At 51.9% G+C, this 27,555-nt stretch overlaps 1 protein-coding gene and 2 long non-coding RNA genes across 3 annotated transcripts; 2 read left to right on the top strand and 1 right to left on the bottom strand.

Moving 5' to 3' along the window:
- Positions 1-5,212: 5,212 nt before the first annotated feature.
- Positions 5,213-14,784, bottom strand: Lhx5 (LIM homeobox protein 5). Its single transcript, NM_008499.5, has 5 exons — positions 14,217-14,784; positions 11,956-12,179; positions 11,042-11,319; positions 10,197-10,362; positions 5,213-6,712 (listed from the first exon to the last, which is right to left on the bottom strand). Exons 1-5 carry the CDS (start codon positions 14,387-14,389, stop codon positions 6,345-6,347), a joined length of 1,209 nt encoding a protein of 402 aa, NP_032525.1. The 5' UTR covers positions 14,390-14,784; the 3' UTR covers positions 5,213-6,344.
- A 118-nt stretch (positions 14,785-14,902) lies between these two features.
- Gm27199 (predicted gene 27199) lies at positions 14,903-27,014 on the top strand. The gene is made up of 2 exons (NR_166585.1): positions 14,903-14,983; positions 26,470-27,014. It is a non-coding gene; the product is annotated as a predicted gene 27199 (long non-coding RNA).
- Gm31976 lies at positions 14,990-22,876 on the top strand. The gene is made up of 2 exons (XR_878743.1): positions 14,990-15,590; positions 22,382-22,876. It is a non-coding gene; the product is annotated as a predicted gene, 31976 (long non-coding RNA).
- Positions 27,015-27,555: the final 541 nt, after the last annotated feature.

Here is a 27,555-nt window from a genome sequence, read left to right as displayed (position 1 = left end):
CTGGAGGGGTAGCAGGACATTAACAGAGACATCGATGGAAGGATCAATAAAAGAAACAAGGAAAAGAGTGGGTGGCAGAGAGGGAGAGAATGACACGGTGGGGTGAGAAGGGGGTGTCCTTATGTCTTGATGACTCTCATGTGCTTTGTGCTTTGTCCCTTTGATTAGCTGAGTTGAACCCTGGAGGAGACTTTTTTTAAAAAAGATTTATTTATTTTTATTTATATGAGTACACTGCAGCTGTCTTTAGACACACACCAGAAGAGGGCATCAGATCCCATCACAGATGGTTATGAGCCACCTTGTGGTTGCTGGGAATTGAACTCAGGACCTCTGAAAGAGCGCTCAGTGCTCTTAACTGCTGAGCCATCTCTCTAGCCCCTGGAGGAGACTTTGAACAAACTCTAGTCATATTTCCACCAGCAATGGCTCTGTCGAGAATCTGCCTTACCCCTCACAGTCCGGGGGATTGAACCCAGAGTCTGCATGTGCTAAGCGAGTGTTTGAAACAGTCTTGAACAGGCTGGGGCTGGTCTTGAACCTGCAATCCTCCAGCCTCAGCTTCCCAGAGTAGCTGGAATTATGTTCATGCAGGTAGTTGGGATTATATAATGTGTGTGCCACCGTGGCCAGCTGAATTTCATCTGTTCACTTCCTTATCAGCACCCATCCACCATTTGATCATGTGTTCATCTATCCTTTAATCTGCATGCATGTATCTACCATCCACTCATAATCCACCCACTCACCCACACACCCATGCATCCATGCATCCATGCATGCATCCATCCATGCATGCATGCATCCATCCATCCTTCCTTCCTATTGTTCACTCGTCTATCATTCATCCATCTGTCTGTACTTCCCTCTGTGCATTTATCCATCCATCCATTCATCTCTGTGCCCATCTGTTTCTCCATCCATCCATCCATCCATCCATCCATCCATCCATCCCTTCCTCCCTCTATCCATCTGTTTTTCCCTCCATTCAGCTATTGTTCTTCCCTCCTTCCTTCTCTCCATTTCTCTCTCTGTCCATCCATCCATCCATCCATCCATCCATCCATCCATCCATCCATCCATCCATGAATCCTTCTGTTCACCCTCTATGCATACACCCTACACTGTAGCCTCTAGGCAGCTATTCTGGCCTCCTTTCTGGGCTCAGGGACAACACACTCAGAGCTCAAGTCTTTGACTGAGCACCTGGCTCTGGCCTTTCTCTCTTCCAGGAAGCTCCCTGTACCTGCTAGGTCTGGACCTCCTCCTGCAAAGTGGGAGTGAAATTACTTGCCTGGGAGGAAACTGAAGCTCGAGGGAGAGACTAGTTAAGGAGTTGAGGCAGTTGGAACAGGGTTGCACTGTAGTCCAGCAAGGGTGGGGAGTCCTAGGGGCTTCTGGGGATCTTGATGGATGTGGGGCTTTGTGGGTTTCACTCTGGCTATGGGTGCTGGGGACCAAGACACACACATCTTAGCAGGTGTGTCCCTCTGGTTCTACTTCAAGAAAAGAATTGTGGCTTCTAGGAGACAAATGGCCTTCCCACTCAGCCTTTCACAGACTTTGTTCTACCAAGTTTCCCTGGACCTCCACTGGCACCTGCAGGACACTGTCTTGGGGCAGGTGAGGGTATAGTCCTTCCTCGCTGTGGCCCTGGGCCCTTGCAGGCATCTGGGATGCTAAAATGCGCTCATGAGAGCGGGACTGAGGTCGGCCAAGTGAGACTTTCTCAAGAACTTTCTTGTTAAGTTGTCTGGTGTGTGTATGTGTACATGTGTGTGTGTGCATCTGTATGTGTGGTGTGTACATGTATGTGGGGGTGTACATGTGTGCGGGTGTACTTGTGTGCGTGGGTGAGAGTTGGGGATGGGGTCCAAACACAGGAACCAATTCCCTGAACCTTTCTCTTCCGTCCCAGCGTGAGCTCTGCTGTGCCCACGAATGGAGCTCCCTGATGCCCTGGGACTCAAGTGTCCCACACAGACACGTGGCTGGAGTACCTAAGCAGCTGGAGACTCCTCTCTCCTCTCGAGTCCCCTCCCCTCCTCCTCTACTCTTCCTCTTTCCCCTTTCCATCCCTTTCCCCATGTCCTTCCTTCTTTCTTCTCCTTACTTCCCCATCCCCCAGCTGCTGTCACAGCCTGTCTTCAGAAAAGCCAGGGACCAGTCCTCAGCTTTCTAAACAGGACTCTCTACAAACTTCACACACTGCCAGAAAGCCATCAGGGGTTCTGGTGGAGATGGGGTTGGGGTTACAACCCCCCTCTCCCCACACAGTGCTTTTAGAATCTACCACAGCCAGGGCACCCCAGAGGAACAGAAAGGGAACCCGATGCATGTGTGGGCTGAGTCATAGTTGTGTGACCTTGGGCAAGTCCCTCAACCTTTGTTAGCTTCCTGAGGGGACAACAACACCTTCCAGGATGCTTGCAGAGAAGTCACTGGGAAGGTGTTTATTCTAGTGCTCCGGAGCCAGCAGGAAGTAGGCAAGGCCTGATAGGTTTGTTAAAATCAAAACAACAAAACCCACACAAAACCAAGCTGCTCATCTGGTCAAGGAACTAGAGACTAAATATGGCTCTGTCTAGACCAATGGCTCTCAACCTTCCTAATGCTGAGACCCTTTAACACAGTTCCTCATGTTGTGGTGACCCCCTGCCCCCAACCATACAATTACTTCATCGCTACTTCATAACTGTAATTTTGCTACTGTTATGAATCACAATGTAAATATCAGATATGTGACCCCCCCCCCCAAAGAGGCCATCTGCAGGTTAAAAACCAATGGTCTAGAAGGTTGTCATGAACCTGAAAGATGTTCTGAGCTGGCAGGTAACCCCATGGCTGTGCTCTGAGCACAACGCTGGGCTTCAAAAGTCAAAGGAAGACCAACAGAGTCTCCTAACTGGACCCTTGGGGCTCTCAGAATCTGATTCACCAACCAAAGAACATACAAGGGCTGGACCTAGGCTTCCTATTCATATCTAGCTGATGTACAGCTTGACCTTCATGTGGGTCCTGAATAACTGGAATGGGGGCTACCCCAAAAGCTGTTGCCTGTACTTGGAATGTGTTCTACTAGCTGGGCTGCTTTGTCTGACCTCAGTGGGAGAGGAAGCACCTAGTTGCACAGAGATTTGAAGTGGTAGGGTTGGGGTGCGGGGTGGTGTGTGTGGGGAGGGAGGATACCCAGGAAAAAGAGGCTGGACAGACCTCTCCTCACCACAGTGCCTGGCATTCCGGGTGATGGGTTTTTCTGCCTTTTGTTGATCTGAACGCTCGATACAGTTCTCCATAATGAGCAGCTGGCTGTTATCTGGTGACGACCTAAGAGCTTCTAAGAGGTGCATGCAAAGGGGAAATTTTGGCCACCTTGCAGGAATCTTTCGAGGGCCACAAGGACCATGGAACAGGTTCCTCTTCTTGAGCTCATTTCAAGCAGCTCATTCTCCCTGTCCCCAAACCCTCTTCACCGATGCTAAAGTGGACCAGCTCCCCCTCCTGAGCGTGAGTGACAAGGGACCCAAAGGTGGACACTTCCACTCATTTCCACACCGTTTCTGCCTGTCTGGGCCTATCAGGCCTAAATAGGAAGGGAGGGAATGAAGCAGTCGTCCCAGCTTCTGCTTCTCCAAGATAGGAAACTGGGGCAGAGAAGAGAGAGGCTTTGTTTTTAGGTGTGGTCTCAGGTCTCCTAAATCATATTCAACCCGAGTGATTAGAGTACTCACTCACCCAGAATACATGAAGTCATGGGTTCGATCCCTAACCCCCCCCCCCACAGCAGTCACAGTGGGGCACACCTGTAATCTCTGTGCTAAGGAGGCATTGCCTCAAGTTCGAGGCTAGCCTGGGGTTATATAGCAAGACTCTGTCCCAAAACACAAAGCAACGGCAACAGCAACAGCAACAGCAGCAGCAGCAGCAACAACAACAACAACAACATCAACAAAAGTCATAGCCATTTCTGTCTGTCTAAAGGCAGTGCACACTCCACAAGGCTTGAAGAACCACAGGCTCACTCTCCAGAACCCGTCCTCCCCAGCAGCCTTAAAGATGACTGTACCTTGCTGGGCACATGACCATAGCATTTTCTGCTTTTGTTTGCAGCCATCTGGAAATCACATGCAATATAAATAGGGATGAACTCAGAATCCCACGCTGGAGAGATGGCTCAGCGGTTAAGAGCACTGACTGCTCTTTCAGAGGTCCTGAGTTCAAATCCCAGCAACCACATGGCGGCTCACAACTGTCCATAGCTCCAAGATTTGACACCCTCACATTCAGACATACATGCAGGCAAAACACCAATGCACATGAAATAAAAATAAATAAATAAATAAAATTAAAAAAAGAAGAAATTAGAATCTCTCCCAGTCCCCACCCCCTCTATGAGACAAGGTCTCACTATGTAGCTCAGACTGGCCTAGAACCTGCTATCCTCTTACCTCAGCTTCCCAAGTGCTGGGATTTATAGGTGTACATCCGGAATGCTAGACTACACTTCTTTTTGACATAATTGAAGGAGACAGAAACAAGCACCTGTTCATTTCTCAGTCATCCTGAAGACCTACTATGCACCTGGCTGGCTTGTGATCTGGATCAAAGCACCAGAGACAATTGTCCACTACAGAAAGTCCCCAAATGGGACTAGCAAGAGGGATCAGTTGGTAGAGGCGTTTGCTACAAAGTCTGATGCATGTGAGTCCCATCCCCGGGATCCATCTGGAGGAAGGGTCCCAAATGTTGTCCTCTGGTCTCTGCACACACATACACACACACACACACACACACACACACACACACACACACACACACACACACACAGAGTAAAAAAAAAAATGAAATAAAAAAAGGAACAAAACTAAAGCTAAAGCCACTAGCTTAGTTGTCCTTAACCTTCCTAAGGCTGTGACTTTTTAATACACTTCCTCACATTGTGGTGATCCCTGACCATAAAATTATTTCTGGTGCTACTTCATAACTGTAATTATGTAATTATAATGTAACTATCTGTGTTTTCTGATAGTCTCAGGTGAGCCCTGTGAAAGGTTTGTTGTCTTTTTTTTTTCTCCTGGGGGTCTCGACTCATAGTTTGAGAATTACTGCCCTAGTGGGTGGGGGAGGGGTCTTTGTAACTGTCAAGTTGTAATTTTGGGGACACCTACCCTGACTCTCAAGATACTGGATGAAAAAAAGACCACACAGAGTTGAGGGAAAAAAGAATTTTTTTATTAATCTTTCTTTTTTGTTAAAAAAAAGTTGATTTTTTTTTGTTTTTTTTTTTGTTTGTTTGTTTTTGTATTTTTTTGTGTGTGTTTTATTTTGTTGTTGTTGTTTTTTTTTGTAAACCTCTTTCTGGCTCCCCTCCCCAACTCTGCCCCACCCTCCTCTTAAAAATATAAAAATGTCCAGCCCCAGATAACTAGAGTACAATAAATAAACAGTAGACACAAAAACATACTTTATTTGTTTCTTCTTTATACAAAATAAGGAAACTAGAAGCGTCCGACTTCCAAAAAAGTATAATACTGTTCGTCCTGATGGCCCAGCCTCCAGGTCCCGGGCAGGGAGAGTGATCCGTGGGCAAATGCTCAATGACTTGGCGCCCGGCTCAGGGTCAGAGCAGGGTGGGAGGGTTCGAATCCTGCCAGGCCCCTCAGACTCAAAGTATGGAGGAGCAGGGAGTTGGGCTCAGGAAGGCCAGGCCCAGACCGCGCACCTTCCTAGACAAGCTGACATTGAGCCACCAGGGGGCGCCAACTCGCAGGTGGATTTGTCTTCCTGCAAAGCCACCATTCACCGGCGGTCCTCCTCATTTTTCTTCTCTGGCTGAGCTTTCCTCAGCTCGCTCGCGCTCTCTCTCTCTCTCTCTCTCTCTCTCTCTCTCTCTCTCTCTCTCTCTCTCTCTCTCTCTCTCTCTCTCTCTCTCTCTCTCTTTCTCTCCCCCTTTCAACCTCTCTTTCTTTCTTTCCTTCCTTCCTTCCTTCCTTCTTTCTTTCTTTTTTTAAAAGAGAAAGTGAGAAATAGGATTTCACAATGCCTCGGCTCGCAGGGAGGGGTAGTGCCATGGTCTCCGCTCCTTGGCCTCATCCCCCTCTCTTAGTTCAAGGAGGTGATGATGGGTGGGGGATCCGGAGGGCTTCTAAGATGTGCTTGGAATCTCGACCCTTCAGAATATTGACTTTGGTCCCGAGAAATTGCGCAGGCGCGTGCCAAAGCTCTGAGGGGTGGTGATGCGAGTGGCCTGGTTGGGTGCGAACCCACGAGAGGACTCTTGAGGCTTACCCAGGCGGCGTCCCGTCCCGGGCTTGGTGGCAGGGGGACAACTCAGCCCCTCGGCCTTACCATACGGCCGCTTCGTTGAGCTCAGGGTTGGGGTGCGACAGGGGTCCACTGTAGCCGCTGGTGCCGCTCATGGGGAAGGGCGGGCTGGGCCCGCCGCTGAACACCTCTCCCGGCATGGGGTGCAGCGCACCGGGCAGGCCCGGCTCGGGGCTCGGCGTGTCCGGATGCGAGATCATGTCGGTGAATCTGGGGTTGTCCGCGCCGTGAGGCCCGGCCAGCGGCGGTTCCAGCGCGCCCAGCGGCGTCGAGCCAGGTCCCGATGCTGCCAGGAAGCTGGAGTCGGCAGGGGACTGCGCCTGTGACGGCGGACCGTGCGCGAAGAAATCGTAATTGCCTCCCGGAGCGTAGTAGTCACTTTGGTAGTCTGCGGGAGGGAAAAGGGATAAGAGACCGTGTGAGGACAGACTGCCAGGGCCGATAGGGACCTAGGGGACCACGCGAAGGCGACTCGAGGATGCGAAGGCCAGGGCGCCCAGATAGGGCTGTCAGTACATATATGCTGAGGGTGTGTGAGAACATGCCACTGATTCTAGGTTAGACCGAGACATTGGGTGGCTCTGAGAGACTCAGGGAGAAAGCCTTGAGGTTGGGAAGAGGACCGAGGAGGACCATGGGTAAGGCTGGGAAGTAACAGAGAGAAATAAACGGAGAGACCGAGGGACTGAGAGAGACATAGATACTACCAGGACGCTGAGCAATGAGGGACACAGGCGAGGGAGGCGAGAAATCGCTGGCTCCCAAACACACAGAGAGGAGGAAATAGCCCTAGAGGCCAGAGGCGTAAAGTCAAGGGAGAGATGGAGAGATGAACCGGGTTGGTGGGGAGGTGATAGAAACTAGTCCCAGACGTGTCACCCTACTCTGAACAGCTAAGTACACGCAGAGGCGTAAGCGCAAGTACAGGAACAAACAAACAAACAAGCCGCGGTAAGGGTGCAAGGTGAAAGAAAGACTATGTGGGTAAAAAGACAGATGGGCACAGAGATAGAGAGACAGTAGACTGAGAGGAACAGGAATTGCCTTAGGCTGGGTGGCTTTAAGAAAGGAGCCTGGGGACCGAATGGCTGCTGCCAGCTCAAAGCACCAAAGTGGTTCAGAACGGGGTTGGGGCCCCAGCCAAAGAAGCAGGACCCGGCAGCGGCCAGAGCGCATGAAGCGGCGCTTTGGCCCAGGGCGCAAAGGGCGCAGAGCCAGGGACAGCGTCAGTGTCTTCTCTGGCATTTTTGCTAGTCTTGCCTAGAATTGAGAAAGCCAAGCTCAGTGTCTGTCACTGAGGGGCCCGAGGTCAGGGCCACTTGCGGGTTTCGTGTGTGTGTGTGTGTGTGTGTGTGTGTGTGTGTGTGTTTGTGTGTGTTTGTGTGTGTGTGTGTGGGGGGGGGCGTCTAGAGCCTCATGAGCCTTGCTAGGACACCCAGGATATTCTTGAAGTATTTGGGGACAGAGATCTTTGGAAGAGAGTTGACACAAATAAATGCACATCCTTCCCACAAATTCAGGGATGCAGGATTCATAGGTCAGGCGTTCAAACCATCACAAGAAATTGCTTTTGTGAGCACCCTCTGGCCTCCCCATTGATCACAGTTTCTTCCACCTCCAAATCGGGGCCCCTCCAAGATTAGGGTGCAGGACCCCACCAAAAGGAGCGCCTAACAGCCTGTTGAAAGAGACAACTCGCTTTGTAGAGCAGGGAAAACCGGCGACCTAGAGGTCAGGGTCTCTTCTGAAAACCCGCACCCTTTGCTCAGCCCTGGGGTCCGAGTTCACCGGCGGGTTCTGGATGTCATTGTCACCCCGCCCCTCTTTTTTCTTTTTCGGAAACCCTGAAACATATCCAAATCGGGGGTGGGGGTGGGTGGGAGGAGGGTTGTCTGGAGACCTTCCTGGAGTGGAGGTAGTTAAGGTAACAGCTAAAACGGCCGCCAGTTACTTTTTGAAAAAACTCAAATTCCATTCTGACCGAAAGCGAGGAAGGTTGAGAGAGAGACGAATTTGGGGGCCCTCAAAGGAACGGAAAGGAAGCGCGCTAAGCAGGGAAGGCCGTGGCTCTAGAGCCGTGCGCGCCGCCTCCGCCCATATGGCGGCCGGGCCGGAGGTAATTGGAACAAACGCTGTCTGAAAAGGGCACAAAAGCCGCAGCTGGGGCTTTGTCCGAGCTCCCACGGGGAGCCGCGGGCCCCGCCACCCGGCCCCTTTCTCGCCCGCTGACGGCCGCCGCCACCGGGATCTCCCAGTGCGGATTAGGCGGGGCTGCCGGGCTGGGGGTTGGGGGGCAGCGCCCCCATCCCCTTTTCAGAGAAAAAGAGGGTTCTGGTGTTCTGTCCCCCACCCTAACCCTCAGGTCTGCAGAGAGGGTAAGGTCGGCAGGATTAGATCAATGCAGGGTGGGCTGGTCTCCCTGAAACCTTGATTAACTACTCAGGTTGGGGCTGGGGGGGGTTGTTTCTAGGCTGGTACCGCCCCCACTATCTCCGGGCTTCGGGTCAATTTTTTTTTTTTTTTGGGGTGGAGAAGATAAGCTAGGTGGAAAGATTAGACACCCTAGGTCACGCCCATCGCCCCACAGTTCCGGCTCCCCAGTCCGCACCCCCCATCCCCCGGCGCGCCACCACATTAAAAATCACCGCTTCACGTTTTGCCAGTGATTTTCAGGGACCTTGGACTGGTCTACAGATGAACTTTCCAGACTTCCGCACATGGACGTCCGGCTTGGGGTTCTCTTACTCTCTCTACCCGGCTTTGCCTGGCTTCACCGCCACTCTACTTCAGCATTGTTTCTGAATCCACCTTTTAAAGAGAATTGCTTTTTTTTTTTTTTTTTTTTTTTTTTTTTTTTTTTTTTTTTGCCTCTGAAACTGGGTTTGGAGCCCCCAAGCAAGCCAAGGGCTCAGGGATGTTGGCTATAGACACTCCCGATGGATCCACAGATTGCAAAGCTCGGCGGTCCAGAGAAATGCAAATCCCCACAGAGGGCTCTGAGACCGGGAGGGTAGCCGGGCAGTTCCCTCCTTCCTCAGGGAGCTGGCCACAGCGAGGAACTAAGGAAGATGGGGTACCGGGATGGGGCACAAGTCCCAGGGAACAAGAGAAGAAAGGGACCAAGGAAGCAGGGTTGAGTCTATTAACAACTTCCTCCGTGCAAACCTGCCTGTCAATCTTCCCAGACTCAAAGATGAGTCCGGAGAATTAGCCTCTCCCCACCCACTTCTAGACCAATCCATTTGGTACCCAGGGCGTCTGTCACAGAGCAGAATTGCTGTCTTTGAAGCAAGCTGCGAGCATGCCGGCTCCCTTCTCCCCCCCTTCCCCCACTTCAAGCCGGTGGGGTTCCAGTCTTCTTCAGGTTCACCAATGCCACGGGCCGTGAACAGTGGAAATTAGGCAATGAGGCGGTGGAGAGAGACAGAGGTGCCCGGCGTTTGCTGGCCCTGCTCCCTCCCATACGACCCGGGAAGTGTGCCTCTCCTTCTGAGGGGAGTGGAAAGTACCGGTGTGTGGTTGTCTGCAATCCTACCTCAAGCTGGTTCACTTAGGTCTCATTGCAAGTGTGTGTGTGTGTGTGTGTGTGTGTGTGTGTGTGTGTGTGTGTGTGTGAGAGAGAGAGAGAGAGAGAGAGAGAGAGAGAGAGAGAGAGAGAGAGAGAGAGAGACGCGAGTCCACGGGCCCTGTGTGGGTGTGCGTACCTGTGGGTGAGTAGCCTGTGCTAATGAGTCTGTCGAGGAATGGTTTTGTGTATATCCTGCGTGGGTGGAGAAAAATCAGGGCTGCCCTATCGTGGCCCAAATACTCGAGGAAGCCTGGAAGAGCTGTGCGCCCGGGCAAGTAGCAAAGCGTCCCTACGTGGCCCTTACCTCCGTAATAAGTGTATGGGGTAGACCCCAACATCTCAGACTCGTCCAAGCGGCCGCCCAGGGGACGCATGCGCCGCGGACTCCGGAAGAAGGCGTGTCTCCGCGCGCCCAGAGCGCTCAGCTGTTTCATGCGGCGTTCTTTGGACCTTCGGTTCTGAAACCACACCTAGGGCGAAGGAAGGGGCAGTGAGACCAGGGTCAGGAATGACCCCCCCCCCCCTCTTCTCCCGCTGGGACTGGCCCTGCTGGGTCCTAGCGCCTCGGGCACACCACAACTCCCCCCCAAGCGAGGGCTGGGCCGGATTAGTCCAGGAGGGGCGGAGAGAAGCTTCAGCGAACCAGCCAAGGGTGAAGGATTTCGTGGACCCGTGGGGTGACTCATAAAGACCCCGGCTTCCTGGTCCTCGGCTTGCCCGCGGCCAGACGGCTTTATAAAGGCCTCCTGCCCTGCCAGGACCTCGCCCGCGGCTGCAGAGCCAAGCTCCAGCCGATTGTCGCTTTGCCAGCGCCAAGGCGCAAGGACATCTCCCCTTTTCTGTGCTTGGAGTGGAAGGGGTCCCGGAGGCCTGAGAGGCTTAAGCTTGTCAGGGTGGGGTGAGGAGGTGAACGGAATTCACAGAGGTCTGGTAACAGTGTTCAAAAATCACATCGCTAGGACACAGGAACTGGATAAAAATCTTTTGGTTAAAAATTCCCCGCCTCCAAAGGGTGCCCAGATGGCCCCCAACCTCGGGTGCACGACTGTCTCTACGCAACCGTTCCCCCCCATCCCCGGCCGTTCACAGACTACGCTGCCCGACGGGAGGTACGCCTGCTGGTCTGGAGGGCTGGCCCATCGGTCGTACCTGAATGACCCTCATGTTGAGGCCCGTCTCCTGTGCCAGCTGTTCGCGAATGTGGCGCGTGGGCTTGGGCGTGGCTGCGAAGGCTGCCTTGAGCGTCTCCAGCTGCTTGGCCTTGATGGTGGTGCGCGGGCCGCGCCGTTTGGTGCCGGAGTTCTGTTCCTCATTCTCGTTGTTAGCGGTTTCCTTGTCCGATGAGGTCGAATTGTCGGTCTCTTTGGGGTCGTCCTGTAACGGATCCTGGAGGTCCGGGGACAAACTGCGGTCCGTACAGGACGACACTGCGGGGTGGATGGATTGGGGACAGGACAGCTGTGTCAGCGCTATCTGTCTCCAATTCAGAAACGGTCCCTGAAGACCAGGCTCTCTGCCTTGGTCGCTGGGTTCTCTCTCAAATCAGGAGCACCCCTCCCCCCGGACTCGGCGCCCGCCCACTCTCTCCAGCCCGGGTTTGGTTTGAAAGGACCTTCTCAAGTCCGCAGCTCCCGGGGGGAATGGGGCACACCCTCTGAAGAACCTTTTCTTTGGGAGTGCAAAGCAAAGAAGGGAACAGACTGTCCCCTCTCATCCCCCACGCCCCATCTCTCTTTCCTCTAAATAGCTATGAGTGCCCCCACGCGCCCCCCCCACCCCGTCCTTCTAGAATTTGCCAGGACATCAAATGATACTGAAGGGAGATTTTTGCTGTTCTAAATTGGGTTGGTGGGGGCTCCCGAAGACGAGCCTGGCTCGGGTTTCCCCTGTAGAACTGGCTTCTGTCTCCCCATCCCTGAAGCCCCCTAACAAATGAATGCTGAGCTGAGATTAGACCAGACCAGCCCCCAGCCCAGGGCAGGCACGGGGTGGAGGTTGAGAGTGTCAGCTGGGTTTTGGCGCGGTATAGAGGGAAACTGGAGGAAGAGCAGAGGGCTGCGTACCCGAGTTGAGACTTCCTTCCTTGAGGCTAGAGGAGCTTAAGTAGTCGTCCTTGCACACAAACTTGTTCTCGTCGATCACGTAGAGCTCCTCTCCGGTGGATAGCTGCTTATTGCACACCATACAGGTGAAGCAGTTGAGGTGGAAGACTTTGCTCCGGGCCTTCCGTACCAGGTCGCTCGGAGAGATACCTTGCGCGCAGCCGGCGCACTTTGTGCCAAAGCGCCTGTGGATGGATATAAGGCGACTGTCAGTGTGAGGTGGGAAGTTGGTACTAGTGTCCAGGTCCTCTTCAGTGCTGACCTCTTCCAACCCCCTCTGGCGTCCCAGACACCCGTATTTGTCCAACGGAGCCCTAATTCTAGTCTCCCGAGTCAGGGCTGGTTTGAGGGGGAGGTGGCCCTGCTTTTAATGTGTTGATTCAGGCTATATGGGGCTGTTCTAGAAGAGCTGAGAGTTTGGCCTGGAGTGAAGACAAGGGTTTAGGGGGTCCCAAGATGCCTCCCCTGCCCTCAGGTCCCCACCAAATCTGTCTTGGTTGTTTCAGGAGCCTACAAAGGATTTTAAGCCTGTGGAGTAGATTTTCAGTATTTTTAGTTTTGCTTCCTGGATTAGGGTGTTGTGTGTGTCAGATAGGACCACCATGTCTGTCTGTCTGTCTATCTGTCTGTCTGTCTGCCTGCCTGTCTTTAGCATCAGGGTGGAAGACCTGAGCAAAAAGGCCAGGACTTTTCTCTTTCTATCCAGGAGACCTGCTAGACTCCCAGCTTTCAGGAGCTGGGGACAGAAGGCCCTCAGAAGAGTACATTCTGGAAACAGGAAGTCAGTTTCTGCACACACACACACACACACACACACACACACACACACACACACACATCCTCCTCCCCCATCTCTGGCCCCAGCAGACAGCAGAAGAATGGGAGCAGAAGCTGATCTTAAGTCCTGCCCAGCCAAGACCTGGGATCACTCCAAAGCCCTCTTTCCCTTGCCTCTGAACAAATCCTTTTTCTTTCCTGGGCTCTGGAAGAAAGTACCCCCGTGTATGCACATAATGGGTGGTGCAGAACCTAAAGGAAGGGGTACAGGTTGTGTGGAGAGGAAGAAGAGGGCTCAGAACCCTGAGGGGCCCCTTCATCCACTCACACCCATGTCTCTAAACAGAGTGAATTTGGGTGACATTGATGTAGTGAGAGCATTAGAAACCATAAGTCACTTTTGGCCTTATCCGGCAGCATAATTGGCTATATACACCTTATCAAAAATCATTAGGTGCTTTGCAAGCATGCCACATTAGGGGCACCAGGGCCTCTGGGGCTAGGGAGTTTACACGTGTAAAGGCGAGGCTGACATTTTCTCCTATTCAAATTCCCAAGTGCCCGGCCACTGGGGCAGGCGGCAGCCTTTCTCCTTTGCCGAGCTAATCACGCCCCCTCAGTGCCTGGAATTCAGACTCACAAAGCCAGTCTGGGTGCCGGGTGGAAACGGGCAGAAAGCGCAGCTACCAAAAAAAAAAAAAAAAAAAAAAAAAAAAAAAAAAAAAAAAAAAAAAAAAAACCCACGCGTTTCTAGGCTGCCCCATAGCATTTCTCATTTTGGGAAACTGAGGCCCACAGAGACACTGGGTCCTGGCCTGCCTTGAGGGGCTGTATGGACTTGGGAAGGGAGATCTCAGAACAGATCGGCTGATTTTCACCTTCTACTTCTTCAGTGCCTCTCCAACTAGGAAGAAAATTAATCGGGTGAGGGTGGTGGGGGGCCAGGGGAAGGTTCTCATCGCCCATCTCCAGGAGATCCCTTCTTAGCTAGGGTCCTTTGGAAGTGAGAAGTTCCTGTTTGTCCTCAGATTACCCTCTGGGTTTAGGATTTACTGTGTGGAACAAGAAGCTCCTAGCTGCTCTGAACTCCCGACACATCTTTGGGATCTGGACAGGGGAGTCTTGAGGCTTCTGTCCTGGGGACTCAGGTGTCGGGGGAAGGGGCCCAGAGCAAGTTGCCGAGCTTCCGGGCCTCTGCCATCTGACCGATCTCTGCTGCTGCCTGGCAGACCCAAGGTGAAGCAGCCAAACAGCCTCCTCCTTTCCCTCGACTCAACCTCAGCATCCCACAAGCAGAGGACAGGGCTTGAGGAGGGCAGACTGCCTATCTGCCCACCCCCACCTCCCAAGCTGGGGTGGGTCTCTTGGTCCCTTAATTCCCAAGGAGCCAGAGTAGAGCTCGGGCCAGCCAGTGGTAGGCAGCAGGGCGCGGCGGGGCCTCTTACCTGAAAAAGTCGTTTTTACAGTATAGCTTGCCTTCCCGTGAGAAGCACTTCTCCGAGAGGTTGGTTTTGCACTCGCAGCATTGAACACATTTGATATGCCACGCGCGGTCTAGTACGTTCAGCAGAAAGCGGTCGAGGATGGGCCGCTCACAGCCAGCACAGTGCACCATCATAGCCGCGCGCCCCGGCGGCTCGGGCCGCCTCGTCCTCCTTGGGGCCCCTGGGCCCTTAGGCCCTCTCGGTCCCCGCTGCTGTGGCTCTCAGCCTTCCTAGTCTGTAGGCGAGTCTGTAGGGGCGAGTCCGTTACGGATCAACCAAGACTTCTCGGGGTCAAGTCCTCCGACGCTCTCCGGCCTGGCGCTGCACTGCCCAGAGTGGCGTGGAGGGCGGCAGCGGTCACAGCCTCATGTCACGGGTCGCGACCGGGCGCTCGCTCCAGCTTCGAGCAGGTGTCCTCGGCGGCTGCTGGCTTCGGCACTGGCGAGCGGCTTTCCCGGTTGGCGGAGGCGCCGGCACTTTCCCCCACTTTCAAGCGGTCCCGATCCTCATCTTTGTCTGGCCGCCGCCTAATTCGCGCATCCTTATTCAGATTTGGTGACGTGGTGCGGCACGTAGGGGGCCGGGCGGCCAATGGGCGCGCCGTGGCCATAGCAACCTCTTAAATTTATAGCATATCTAAATTGGCTACAGCGTTGCGGTCAGGGCAGAGCAAAAAAAACAAGACATCAGTATTGCCGAGTATTTGCTAGTACCTGTTCCCAAGCTAAGTAAGTATTTACCTTCTAGTTTGGGTCTGGAGGGGTGGGGGCGCGATGCGAAAACCAGGGTTCTTTTTCTCTCCCATCACAAATAATTTTGGGGGGCAGGGTTCCAAGGCCTAGCCAGGGAGAAACCTCCCACCAGGTTCGCCACCCTCGCAACCTGTAGAAGTTGCCCAGGCAGGGAGTGCGCTGTGGTCCCCCTGCTTCCGAACCCGCCCAGCTCCCTCTTGCTTTAGACTGCGGCTCGCTCGGGCTCTGAGCGTAGGAGCTGGGAGACCCGGCACTTCTCCCTACGGTGGCTTCTTTTGTCACTCACGGGGCTAGGGCCCAGCAGGGCTTTTCTCACCAAGAGACTGAGGGCGGGAAGCTTGGGTACTTCTGTGCCTCCCTCCCCCACCCCTATCCAGGTTGACTCAGGGATGTCACCTCGCCTGGTCTTGGGAATCCCGAAGGTCGTTTCTAAGTGCCTAGCTCACTCGGCACTGGGGGAGGTGTGGCGAAAGGGGTGGTCTACCTCGGATGGGTGTTCCGGCAGGTTGAGAGGAGGCTGAAGCTCACTACATCTGTCTTGGCCACATCGTCCATATTCCAGGTCAGGCTGGCGGGAACCGTGGTGAGTGGGTCGCTCGATAGAGCGAGGGAAGCTGGCCACAGCCGGGCGTCATAGGCACTCCCGGGCCCCCCGAGATGCTCTAAGTCTGGCCCTCTCCTAGAGCCAAAGGCAGCTTCGCAGGTGTGTGGGTACCAGCAGGTGTACTCTGAGGAGGGGCGCGTGGGCCTGGAGGGGAGAAAAGGGATCAGGCCTTGTTTCTGCGAGGCCAACCAGGCCACCGCTTGCTTTGGACGAGGTAGGGCTGGGAGAGTGTTTTGGGATATTTCCTTGCTGCTGGGAAGAACGCTGATGGTGCGGGGCTGGGGCCTAAGGGTTGGAGCCATAGAGGAATTGTGCCAAGACTTGGCTGTGGGTGTTTGTTTGGGCGTATTTACTGAGTTTGTTAGCAAATATCCACTGCTTGAAAACTCTCTATTTATAGTGTGTTCGCGATCAAACCCTGGGACGTGGAGGGATTTTTTTTTATTTTTGTTTCTTTTTCTTTTTTCTTTCTTTTTTTGGCATGTAAAATTTCTCGTTTATAATTTCCTGTTAACATGTGCATTACCTTTCTTTCTTTCTTTCTTTCTTTCTTTCTTTCTTTCTTTCTTTCTTCCTTCCTTCCTTTCTTTCTTTCTTTCTTTCTTTCTTTCTTTCTTTCTTGTTGGTCTGTGTCTCTATGTGTCTGCTTACATGGGTCGACTGGGTGTGTGAGGAAATGCTTGTTTGTAAAGTCACTCACAAGCATGTGTTTATTCTGACATGCTGCAGGTGTATTTTAATGTCTGAGTGTGAGTGTGTGTGTGTGTGTGTAGATATGAATATTCCTACTAGAGATCCTATGTGTGACAGAACTGGGCTGTGTGATCCCTGGCACTGAATTTTGTAGATGTGTGTGTGGTGTTTGGACAGTAAATTTTTATTTACACAACTCTTGTAGAAGTGGGGGAAATGTTTGTGTATCAGTAGCAGGGATTCTCCTCATGGATTAGGGGGAAAGACTTGAAGAGTCTCATCAGCGGAGCCTTTTGGGAGACGGTTCCCCGCAACTTGGGTAGCCTCTGTATGTGGGTACATCACCTGGTCGCTCTTTTGTCAAGGAGACTGAGTACCTGCAGTGTAGTGTAGTGTAGTGTAGTGTAGTGTAGTGTAGTGTAGCAACCAGGACCAAGCAGACTGGATCACACCCGGGGCCTCCTAGGCCTGTGGAGAGAGATTCTTGAAGCCTCTAAAAGAAGCTCTGTGGCAGTGCCCAGCCTGTTTGCCTGGGGGCCTAGATGCTCCCAGAGAGCAGAGAGATGAGGAAGGGCCCAGAGAAGACAGGAGTCATGTAGGCTGCCAGCTGAGGCGAACCCACTGCCCCTCTGCCTTTGTTTCTTGGAGCCCCCCACCCAACCCCATCTTCTTGATTCTCCTGGAGTGCTTCCCTCTTTAACTCAGTGGCTTGCACCTCTTTTCCTGTTCCCCTGGCCCCAAACCTTCCTCTCCTTCTTTCTCTATTTCCCTCTCTCCCATGGTTTCTTTCTCCCTCTGCCTTTTTGCCCTATTTGGAGTCTGGCATCCATCAAAACACTTCAAAGGCCTCTTCCCATTATGCATTGCTGTTGAGATGTGTGGAGAAAAACTCACACCCTGACACTACAGTCCCTCAACCCCCCTCCTCCTCCTCTTCCTCTTCTTCCTCCTCCTCCTCCTTCTCCTCTTCCTCCTCCTCCTCTTCCTCCTCCTCCTCTTCCTCCTCCTCCTCCTCCTCCTCCTCCTCCTCCTCCTCCTCCTCCTCCTCCTCCGCATCCCTCCTCTATCCATTTGTGGCCACACACTCCCTCAAGTCACCACAATGAATAGCCAGAGTTCTGCCCATCCAGCCCCGGCTGAGTCTTTACTCTTGGACAAACCCATCAGCTGACTTCTCCTGGAATGTCAACGTGTAGTCCACGCCCCAGCAACTGAATGCCAAACCAGGGAGAGAACTGTCGTGGAGAGCAACTACCCTGGGAGTCCCCCAAGTCTGGCTGTGGGTGGGCCACCTGGGGCTGAGCCGGATGGTTGTAGCATTTGAGGGTTGGTTGGGCTTACAGAAGGCCCACAAGGGCTCAAAGGATTGGCCTACACACAGCCCTTCAGAGTCACCTGGGTGTTTCACCCATTCATGTGGTCCAGCCCCATTTACAGACACCCCCCCCACACACACACACACAAACACAAGCCAGCCTGGCAGCCACCACAGCTTCCTCCACATCACTATAGCTTTCGGAAAAATAGCAGACCAGCTATTTTATATATTATCCCGCCCCAACAGCACTGACAGATGGCCACCCGGCAGTGAAATTCCCTCCTATATGTAACTAATAAACGCTTCTGTCTTAACAGGGTGATGCGCCAAGACTCAATGTCACTTATACAGGATGTTGATGGAATTTACTATATAAAAAAAATCTCCCTTCTAGAGTAAAGAGTATCAACATTACAGCTCGACAGACGGTGCGGGGATAAATGAAACAGACAAAAGACAAACAAGATAATAATCTGTTTCCAATCACTTAAGCCCTGTAGAGTTAGTAAAATGTTGCTTGCATATTCCCCCTTGAGTTCGGTAATTAATTACTGGCGAAGAGACGCACACCTCCCGACTGGAGTGGGAGCTTCCAGGCCCGGAGAGTCTGGGCTTGGGGGGGTGTCTTTCTCGCGGTCTCCAGCTGGGGACACTGGACAGCAGTGGAGGAAGGAGGTGCCTCTTGCGCAGGCCGAGAAGAACCTTTTCCTCGTCGCACCTATACTCCTCTCCCCGTGCCTCTGAGATTCTTCAACTAACAAGAAAGGGGCCCATCTCCGATTGCCTGAGTCCTTCTAAGTCTTCTTAAGTCTCGGATCCATCAGAATGGCCTGATTTTTTTTTTTTTTTGAGAAGGGGCAGACTGGAGGCTCCAACAGCGCGCGCGCGGGGCGGGGGCGGGGGTGGGGAAGGGGAAGGGGAAATCCAGGAGCTTTGCCCCTGCCCTTTTCTCCCGGAAGCATCTCAGGTGTCGCAGCAGCCGGTCTTCTCCCGACCTTGATCATTTACCCCCCCCCCCATCACGTATCCTCATCCCCCCCCCCAACTCCCCCACCAAGAGCCAGCGAAGCTTTAACATTAAACAAACGCAGCGAGCGCCTGGGAGCTGCGCTCTCGGCCGGGTCTGCGCGGCAGCGGCGGCGGCGTTACAAATTGTAAATTTAAATTGCTCTCCGGATTCATTACTTCCCCTCTTTGATTTCAGCCAGCCGTGAAAAATTATACTGGTGTACCACTGAGAAACTGCTTTGCCGCAAAGAGCCTGCGCCTAATCACTGGCTTTCTCCCTCCGACAAGAGTGTAATTATTTTGTTTTGGGTGTAAATATAGGCGGCCCCGCGCACAGACACTCAGCATCCCGTCGCGCACGGCCCGCCGCCCAGAGGCATAGGCCCGGGGTAGGAGCGGGCGTGGAGACCAGGCCGGAGTGAAGCGCCCGCCTGGTACTTCAGGATGACCCTGTCTCTAGTCTCTGCCATAGGAACGACAAACCTTGGGTTTCCAAGCCCAGCCGGGTGCACTCCGGTGCTGTTCTGTGTGGGTCAAGGTCAGGCCGAGAAGAGTGAGTTGGGGTGCGAGTGGATGAGAATTCTTGGGCTCTAGCAGGCCCCACAGACCTGAACGGAGTTCGGAGACCAGGTCCTAGTAGGGACAGTGTTCTGGCCTAAGAGGGACACGGGTGACAGAACTGGGAAGGCTCATGTGCCCTAGCGCAACACTGTGGATGGACTACTGGGTTTCCAGAGCATCGTTATAGGGCTCTGGATCCTCCTGCACCATGAAACCTTCGGAATTAACTGCCTTTTAAACTGTGCGGGGCGGTCCTGGGACATTTCCGAACCGGCCAGGATTTCATCCTCTTTACCTTCGAGGGTTGGGAGATACACCAGTAAGACGTTTCCCGAGACAGCGGAGGAGTGTTTAGTCTGAAAAACACCTGGTCCAATATCTGAGCCTGGCAGGTCTGAGCCTCCTGCCCAGACTGCTGGGCAGCGGTTGGGGGTGGTGGTGGGGGCGATGAAGAGGGGAACGGGATGGCAGCACCCTTAGGTTACCAGATAAGAAGACAGCTAGGGTGTCAGCTGGGAAATTGGACTCTGTTTTGATAATGCTAAGTAAGCCCCGTGGCCCAGAGATCCCAAGCACGCAGGACAGAAAGTGACTCCCGCTCTTTACCTTCCCCAGAGGCCCCACCCGTAGGCCCTTGGGACCCTCGCCCCAACCCCCCAGCAGCAGGCTACAGCTTGTCCTTGGATTGCAAGACACTCGTTCCCAGAGCAGAGTTCAGGCTCCAGGAAACAGAGCCTGGCTTGATCCCTCTCAGCAAGGAGGGGACTTGGAAAATATCAGAGGAAGCCCCCCCCCCCCCGCACTCTAACTTGTAAGCCAAACAGATATTTTGCTTAGAGGGGAAAACCCCACGCTAAGGGTCGTCGTTGGAGTCCAGGTTGCTGGTTTCTGCCAGGGTTGAGTGTTGAGCATGGCTGAGAATCTTCTCTTCTCTTCTCTTCTCTTCTCTTCTCTTCTCTTCTCTTCTCTTCTCTTCTCTTCTCTTCTCTTCTCTTCTCTTCTCTTCTCTTCTCTTCTCGGGGAACAGGGCTTAATGCTACATGGTGGGGTCCAACCCCAAGTCTGGGACCCCCTCTGGTTCCATAGCTTGCAGAATCCATCCACTGGGCCCTGGGAGTGTCTTCTCTGAAGTTCAAGGAGGGCAGTTGACCTGCGATGTCTCTCCAAATGAAGAGTCCCTGGCACACCTAGTATGCTTTTGAGTTTTGGTTTGGGTCCTCGTTTGTGTTCTCTCTCTCTCTCTCTCTCTCTCTCTCTCTCTCTCTCTCTCTCTCTCTCTCTCCCTCTCCCTCTCCCTCTCCCTCTCCCTCTCCCTCCCTCTCCCTCTCCCTCTCCCTCTCCCTCTCTCTCTCTCTCTCTCTCTCTCTCCCCCACCCCCTCTTCCCACCCTTCCACTCCCCACCTTTTTGTTAACCTAATTTGGGTTGCTTTAGAATTGGCCCGACTTTGGCAGCTCTGGGTGTGAGTGCATGCTTGTGTGTGTATATAAGTGTGTGTTTGCGCGCGCACGTGTGTGTGTGTGTGTGTGTGTGTGTGTATTTCTCAGTTGCTAATGATTGTGTGTTGATAGAGTAATGCGGTGGCCTCATTAGCCTTTGTTTAGAAGGTGTTAAAAGGGAGATCCGCCTCGGAAAGCAGCGGTTTACACAGCAGCGCGGCTGAACCCCGAGCCACACAGCGGGCAGGGGGGAGGCGGACCCGCGCCCACCCCCTAAGGAGGGGGAGGGGGCGGGGAAGCGACCCCAGCTCCGGCCTCCCAAGGCGGGTGTGTTTACCCCCGCTGAGCGCCCTCGGCTCGGTGGGGACCCAGCGGGGGACAGCGCTAGCTCCAAAACTCCTGGGAGCTTCTCAGCGGGGCTCCGTGGCCTTTCCCAGGTTTCTTGGTCAGGACGGGGGGCGGGGGGGGCGGGCGGGCGGGTTAGGGGGTTGGCAGAATGCTGTTTCAAAATAAGAGGGGAAAAATGAAGGTTTTTTTTTTTTTGAGGGTCGGGAGTGAGATATTTTATTTTAAAGAGGAGTTCAGACTAGTCGGGAGCGATTTAGAGTCTCTTGGTTGGTGTGTTCTTAGCAATTTCCACGCCCATAACACAGACACCCCAAGCTTTAAGAGGTGGGCAGAGAATCTCCCCCACCTCACCCCCGCCAACTTGTTCTCAGATGGCCTTTTGGGACCTTCGTTTTGAAACCCCCCCCCCCCCAATCTATCTTTCCTAAGGCTCCACTGGGAACGAATTTGGGAGAATAAAGATATAGCTGACTGGCCTACTTGGGCATAGCTTGACGGGTGTGAGTAAGTTTGTCGACCCAGAGCTAGAAGAGTGCCTGTGCTCCTTTATGTAGATGCCGGAGGGTGGAGGATTCGGAGACAAGGTTCTACCCCATCCCTCCCACTGCCCTGCTAAAAGCTAGGTTTGTGTTGAGCCGATTTGAGAAGAAATCCCATTTTATTCTGGGTCCTACGAAAAGACCTGGCCGGGGGAGGGAATATTTTGAGAAGGCTTAGTGAGTGCCCTTGTTGAACTGAAACTAGACCCCTTTCCCGATGAAAAAGGGAGAAAGAACGCTGGCGTGTTCTTGCGAGGGAGATGGATTGGCAGTCACCGTGAGACTATTCAATCGAATTTTTCTTTATTTCTGGAGGTCCTTGCATATGCGTTTTTGGGGGGTGGAGGAGGCTTTCTCTTCTTTCTGGTTTCTTTGCATTCTGGTTTTCCCTTCCTTGGATTTGACATTGCCCATCTTGGGGTGAGACTGGGGTAGTCTGGGTATCCTAGCTTGGTAAACATGTATCTGCCTGGAGTCGGACATGATAATTTTCTTCCCTTTTTTTTTTGTATGTGTGGTTCATGTTTTTTTGTTTTTTGTTTTTTGTTTTTTTTCATTTTTTCCCCGTTTTGGAAGTCTAGGCATTGTCAAGAGACAAGCTGTAGGAGGCTGTAGGACGAATTGAAAACCCAAGCCGAACTCTTCTCGGCCACTCAGAACCCCTAACTCCCTCTCTAATCTGCCTTGTAGTTAGGAGCGAGACTGAGCAGGGAAACCAAGTTAAAACCAGTTCCCTAGATGCTGTGGGATGAGACCAGGATAAAATTCGGAGGACACGGGAAGACTGGAAAGCCTACAGCTCGCTCCTCCGTCTCATCTCTTCCCCCCTCTTCTCCCTCTCCTTCCCTCTTTGTCTACCCTGCAGGTCTGTCGGCAGAGGCACGGGTGTGCCGACGGTGGCAGGCAGGCTCTATACGGACGAGGGAGTTGGGAACCAGACAAAGACGGGAGCTGTCCGCGGTGCTGAAGCCGCGCAGAAGGGCTCCTGTAACCGCACTGCCCTCTTAGAGCCTCCTTCCTTATAATCCCATTTTTGCTCCCGAACTCCTCTGCGTTCATTTCACTTTTGGGAGGCCTTCTTCGAATCAATGTCTTTAATGGAAGCCTATCTGTCTATCCTATCTATCTATCTATCTATCTATCTATCTATCTATCTATCTATCTATCTATCTATCTAGTCTATCTCCTATCTATCCATCCATCTTGAAGAACAAATCGGCCGATTAAAAGCAATTTCTTCTTTCCACCCCAAATACGGGATACAGGAAAGGTTTCTTTTAATTACACTCACCCTCCACTCCCGGCAAAGACATGGAAGCGTGTATTTAAAACAATAAAACCCAAACACAACGAATACCAACACAACGAATGCATTTTTTCTGGGGAAGAGACAGAGGGTTTAGTTTTAAAATGTTAATTTGGGGAGCACTTTATCTTCATGGGTAGAGAAATATCAGGGTTAGGGAGACTTCATGTGAAGGAGTGTAGACCTAGGCTCCTATCCTGTGAAGAAATAGGGCTTATGAGGGCAGAAGGGAGGGACAAGAAGCCAACATAACCCTTGCAGACATCCTAAGGCCTGCTGCCAAACACTCTTTAGAGTTTTTAAAAAAATTATTATTTTTAAAAATTTTAAATGTTCACTGGTGTTTTGCCTGAATGTGTGTCTGTATGGGAGTTCTAGAAGCCATGGAGCTGGAGTTACGGTCAGGTGTGAGCCATGTGAGTGCTGGGAATTGAACCAGGGTCCTCTGAAAGAGCAGCCAGTGCTCTTAACTGCTGGGTCATCTCTGCAGTCTCCCTCATCAGAGTTATTAAGGAGACCATTCTTATGGAAAATTCGGACACAAAAGGATTAACCAGTGCTTCGTTTTCTAGACATTCTAGGTGTCACACAGGTATCTGACATGGCACATAACTAAGCAGCTAGTCCTCTCTGTGTGGTAACATGTCTGAATAAGTTTGTGTAGGGGAAATTGAACCCCCTCCCCCAACATATTCCATTCTGGGGACCAAACACTTCTGCCAGTGCCCAGGGATCTGAATACTTGCCTTCTGTTGTCTCAGAGAGATATCACCACCGTGGCCACGCTGGTGTCACCTCCTCATCTGGTCTCCACAGTACTTCCAAGTCTCTCTATTTCAGGGTATCAATCAGGTCCATAAGTTCACTTCACAGGGAGTGGGATTAGAAGGACCAGAACTCTCAAAGTTCTGTGATGAACTTTGCACTGAAGACTGTGTAGGGGCTTGGGACAAATAGCACTTCAATTTTTCTAGACCTTGGCTGTTATCGTCTTATTCCAATCCCTATAGGCTTTGTCATTAAGACCATTTAACCTCGAAGAATACACAACCTTGTGGTGTCAGGACAGTTGCCCTTGGCTGTATAAGAATAAGAACAAGGGTATAGTTACAGTGTGTGTGTATGTGAGTGTGTGTGAGTGTGTGTGTATGTGTGTAGATGTCGATGTTTTGTTTTTGGTTTTTTGGTCTTTCGAGACAGGGTTTCTCTGTGTAGCCCTGGCTGTCCTGGTATTCACTCTGAAGACCAGGCTGGCCTCGAACTCAGAAATCCGCCTGCCTCTGCTTCCCAAGTGCTGGGATTAGGAGCGAGACTGAGCAGGGAAACTGAGTCCCAGAGATGCTGATGAATACTATAGTTACACAACCAAGCTCTGTGCTTGTTACCCTGCCCATGTATGTGGACCTGTGTTTTCTTGGAGACATCACTAAGTCTTTATGGTGCTATTTCTTTATTAGCACCGTCTCTTTGGCTTCCTGAACCATTGTGGGCTGTGGGCTGTGGGCTGTGGGCTGTGGGCTGGACTTGTGAAGTTGGTGTAGCTAAGCACTAACTTTGAAAACAAGAGACAAACGTGGTGAGAAAGCCAGCCACATCACCTTCCTGCCAGGCTTGGGTCAGTGTTTGATAGGCTGGGATGAACAGTCTCTTAGAGCTCCAGCTTGGAGTCATCTTTAATCCTTTCTCTTCTGCTTTGGCTTCAATGCATCAGCAAGGAAGGCTCACCAAGTGCCCAGACCATCTCCCAATCATTCCCTTTCCTTTCCTTGGTCATGCTGGCTCCAACCAACACTACCCAGCCTATTTTATGGTAGTAGCCTTCTAACAGGACTCTCCTACCTCCCATCCCCTCTCTTCTATTCTCTATAGGATGTCTGAGGCTATATTTTAGAACCATACATTAAAGCTTGTCATTCTACCTCTGACCCTCCAACAACTCCTCACTGCATGTAGAATAAAATCCATACTTCCCACCCTGCTGTGCAGGGCCTTTTGTGAGGGCTCCTGGCTCTCACTCCTAACATCCCCCACCCCTTCCCATCCTGCACCAGTCACATCATCTTCCCTGCTGTGTCTCACACTGACGAGTTTTCTCACCTCCGGACCTTCCACACTTGGATGGCCCCTTCTGCCCTCAAATCCTTGCAGGGTTGGTCCTGCCTTTGTCATTCAGCTCAGCTGTCAATCCATCCAGCCAGTCTCCCCCATCAGTTTATTAGAGCTGGTCCACCCCCAGCCACTTCCTACCTACCTGTTCTCTTTGTTACATTTATCAATATGTATAATTATCCTCCTGCTATATTTAGCTACATATTGTCTATCTTTCTTATAACACCAGTTCCACGAGGCCAGGGAGAGTGTGCTTGTCTTCTTCATTGTTGGATTTTCCAATGCTTGACTCATTACCTGCAGCACAGCTGTCCAATACATACTTGTTGACTGGGTGTATAATGAACAAGTGCACAGACAGGGGAATAAGAGCTTTAGAAAGCGAGTAGGTATGGATGGGCAGATCTGAGAAGGGACTGGATATAGCCGTTGCCCTTTTTCTTGGGTCTATGGTGAAGCAGCTGGCTGGGTGGGATCCCAGGCTGGGAAAGGGATGACAGAATAGATTCCTCGGGACCCCAAGAGAATGCTCACCAGACAGGGGATCAAACCAGATAAGATTCATGAATCTGGGGCTTAGGGTTTTTGTTGTTGTTGTTGTTAGAGTTGGGGTTCTCAAATCTTTCTTTGCTAATAGGTAAGAGTGTGATAATGGGAGAGACTGCCATTAAGGAATATATTGGCATTAAACAGGTCAGGGCAGTGGTTTTCAACCTCTGGGGTTTGCATATCAGATATCCTGCATGTCAGATATCTACACTGTGATTTACAACTATAGCAATGAAATAATTTTATGGCTGGGGGAGGGGAGGTCACCATGACATGAGGAACTGTATTAAAGTGTCCCAGCATTAGGAAGGTTGAAAACCTCTCCTTTAGGAGACTGTGTCTGCACTCAGTTTTTATTAGCTGGATATAGGATAATGTAGCAGTCCAGACATAGAATCCATGCCCTGTTTATAGACTCTGGTGCCCTCTTACCAGCCCTGTGACACAGATGAGCAGCCCCTTATCCTTTCTGTACCTTGGGTTCTGCATCTGTAAGATGGAGACGAGTGTGTCATCCTCATAGAGTGGTCACTAGGCTCTGTGGTGTGCTTCACTAGTGAGTAGCACAGCCTTAAATGGGAACGGAGAAGAGAGGCAGAGTACTGGGGGCTGAGGGTGGGGAGGGGGTGGACAGAGGGAGGTAATCAGGAGGCTCAGGTTTAGTGACCAGTCTCCTTTGCTCCTCCATGTTTTTTATTTGTGGAGGGCGAGAAACAGCTCAATGCTGTGGGGAGGAATCTGTCCCCTCATCTATCCCATGGGACAGGAATGGTGGCTGCCTGGAAGGGTGGTGGGAACCTTGGGGAGATGCTGTGTGAGAACTGGGAAGCACAACACATGCCAGATGGATTGCTTTGTGTATTCTGTGTCAGTGTGTGGGAGCGTGCTCGCACGTGTGGGTGTGTGTGCATGTGTGTGAAGGCCAAGAGTCAGTGCCGGGTGTCTTTCTGAGTCACGTTCTGCTCTATTTTTTTTTTTTTTTGAGACAGGATCTCTCATTGAAGTTGGAGCTCACTGATTCCACTAGACTGTCTGGTCAGCAAGCAATCACCAGGAATCACCTGTAACCGTATCTGCCTGCCGTGACACTCACTGCCGCCTTGAATTATCTATCTATCTATCTATCTATCTATCTATCTATCTATCTATCTATTTATCTTTTTATTTTCACACAAGCAGTTGGGAATATAACTCATATCCTCATGCCCACGCATCAAGCATGTTCCTAACTGAGCCATCTCCCCAGCTCTTGGAGTTTCTGGGTTTGTTCGGAAGCCTTCTCCCTCCTCCAGAAAGAGGAGTGGAACAGGCACATGTGAATTCACTCTGTTGAGCCTAGAAGAGGTGAAAGAGAAAGGCTGCCCATTTTCTAGATGTTCCTCATGAGCTATATGCGTGTACCACGAAGGCTTGCTTGGACCCAGAGCTAGGGCTGACCTAACTGAGATGCTACCCAGGGGTTTCTGGCTCACTGTGGCCACCATGGCTCCACAAACCACCTACTTATAACAAAATAAAAAATTTTCTACAAGGATATGTTTCCATCTCTTGTCTGTTGTCCTAAACAAACCATGGTGATATAGGACTCCAACCATGAGGTGGGCTGGGCTGGATGTGGGGGTGGGGCTTATGCAGGCCAATAAGATGCATGCAAAGCACAAGCACCTACTGTGTGCAATAAGATGCATGCAAAGCACCAGCACCTACTGTGTGCAAGGGACTGTTCTAAAGGCATCAGATGTTGCTATGAATGACCACTGTCCCTTGTACCCCAACTGCTCACAGCCTGACAGGAGGACCCACACACCAGCATGAATTTCCACACCTTATTCATGTGTCCGACTGCCTTTATTTTGATGTTGCTGCATCAATGTCCCACTATGTAGCCGAGGCTGGCTTTGAAGTTGTGATTCTCCTGACTCACTGTCCCGAGTTGTGGGGACCACAGGCATGAGCCACCATACTAAGCAATGGTTCTATTTTATGCTTTGAGGCAGAGCGCCAAATAGCTCTGGCTGTCCTTAAACTTGCTATGTAGTTGAAGATGAACTTGAACTTCTGATCCTCTTTCTTCA

Source organism: Mus musculus, chromosome 5 (assembly GCF_000001635.26).
Source record: "Mus musculus strain C57BL/6J chromosome 5, GRCm38.p6 C57BL/6J".
In the NCBI taxonomy this organism is placed as follows: Eukaryota; Metazoa; Chordata; class Mammalia; order Rodentia; family Muridae; genus Mus; species Mus musculus.
Note: the sequence above shows the minus strand (reverse complement) of the source record. Positions and strands in the feature narration are given on the sequence as shown.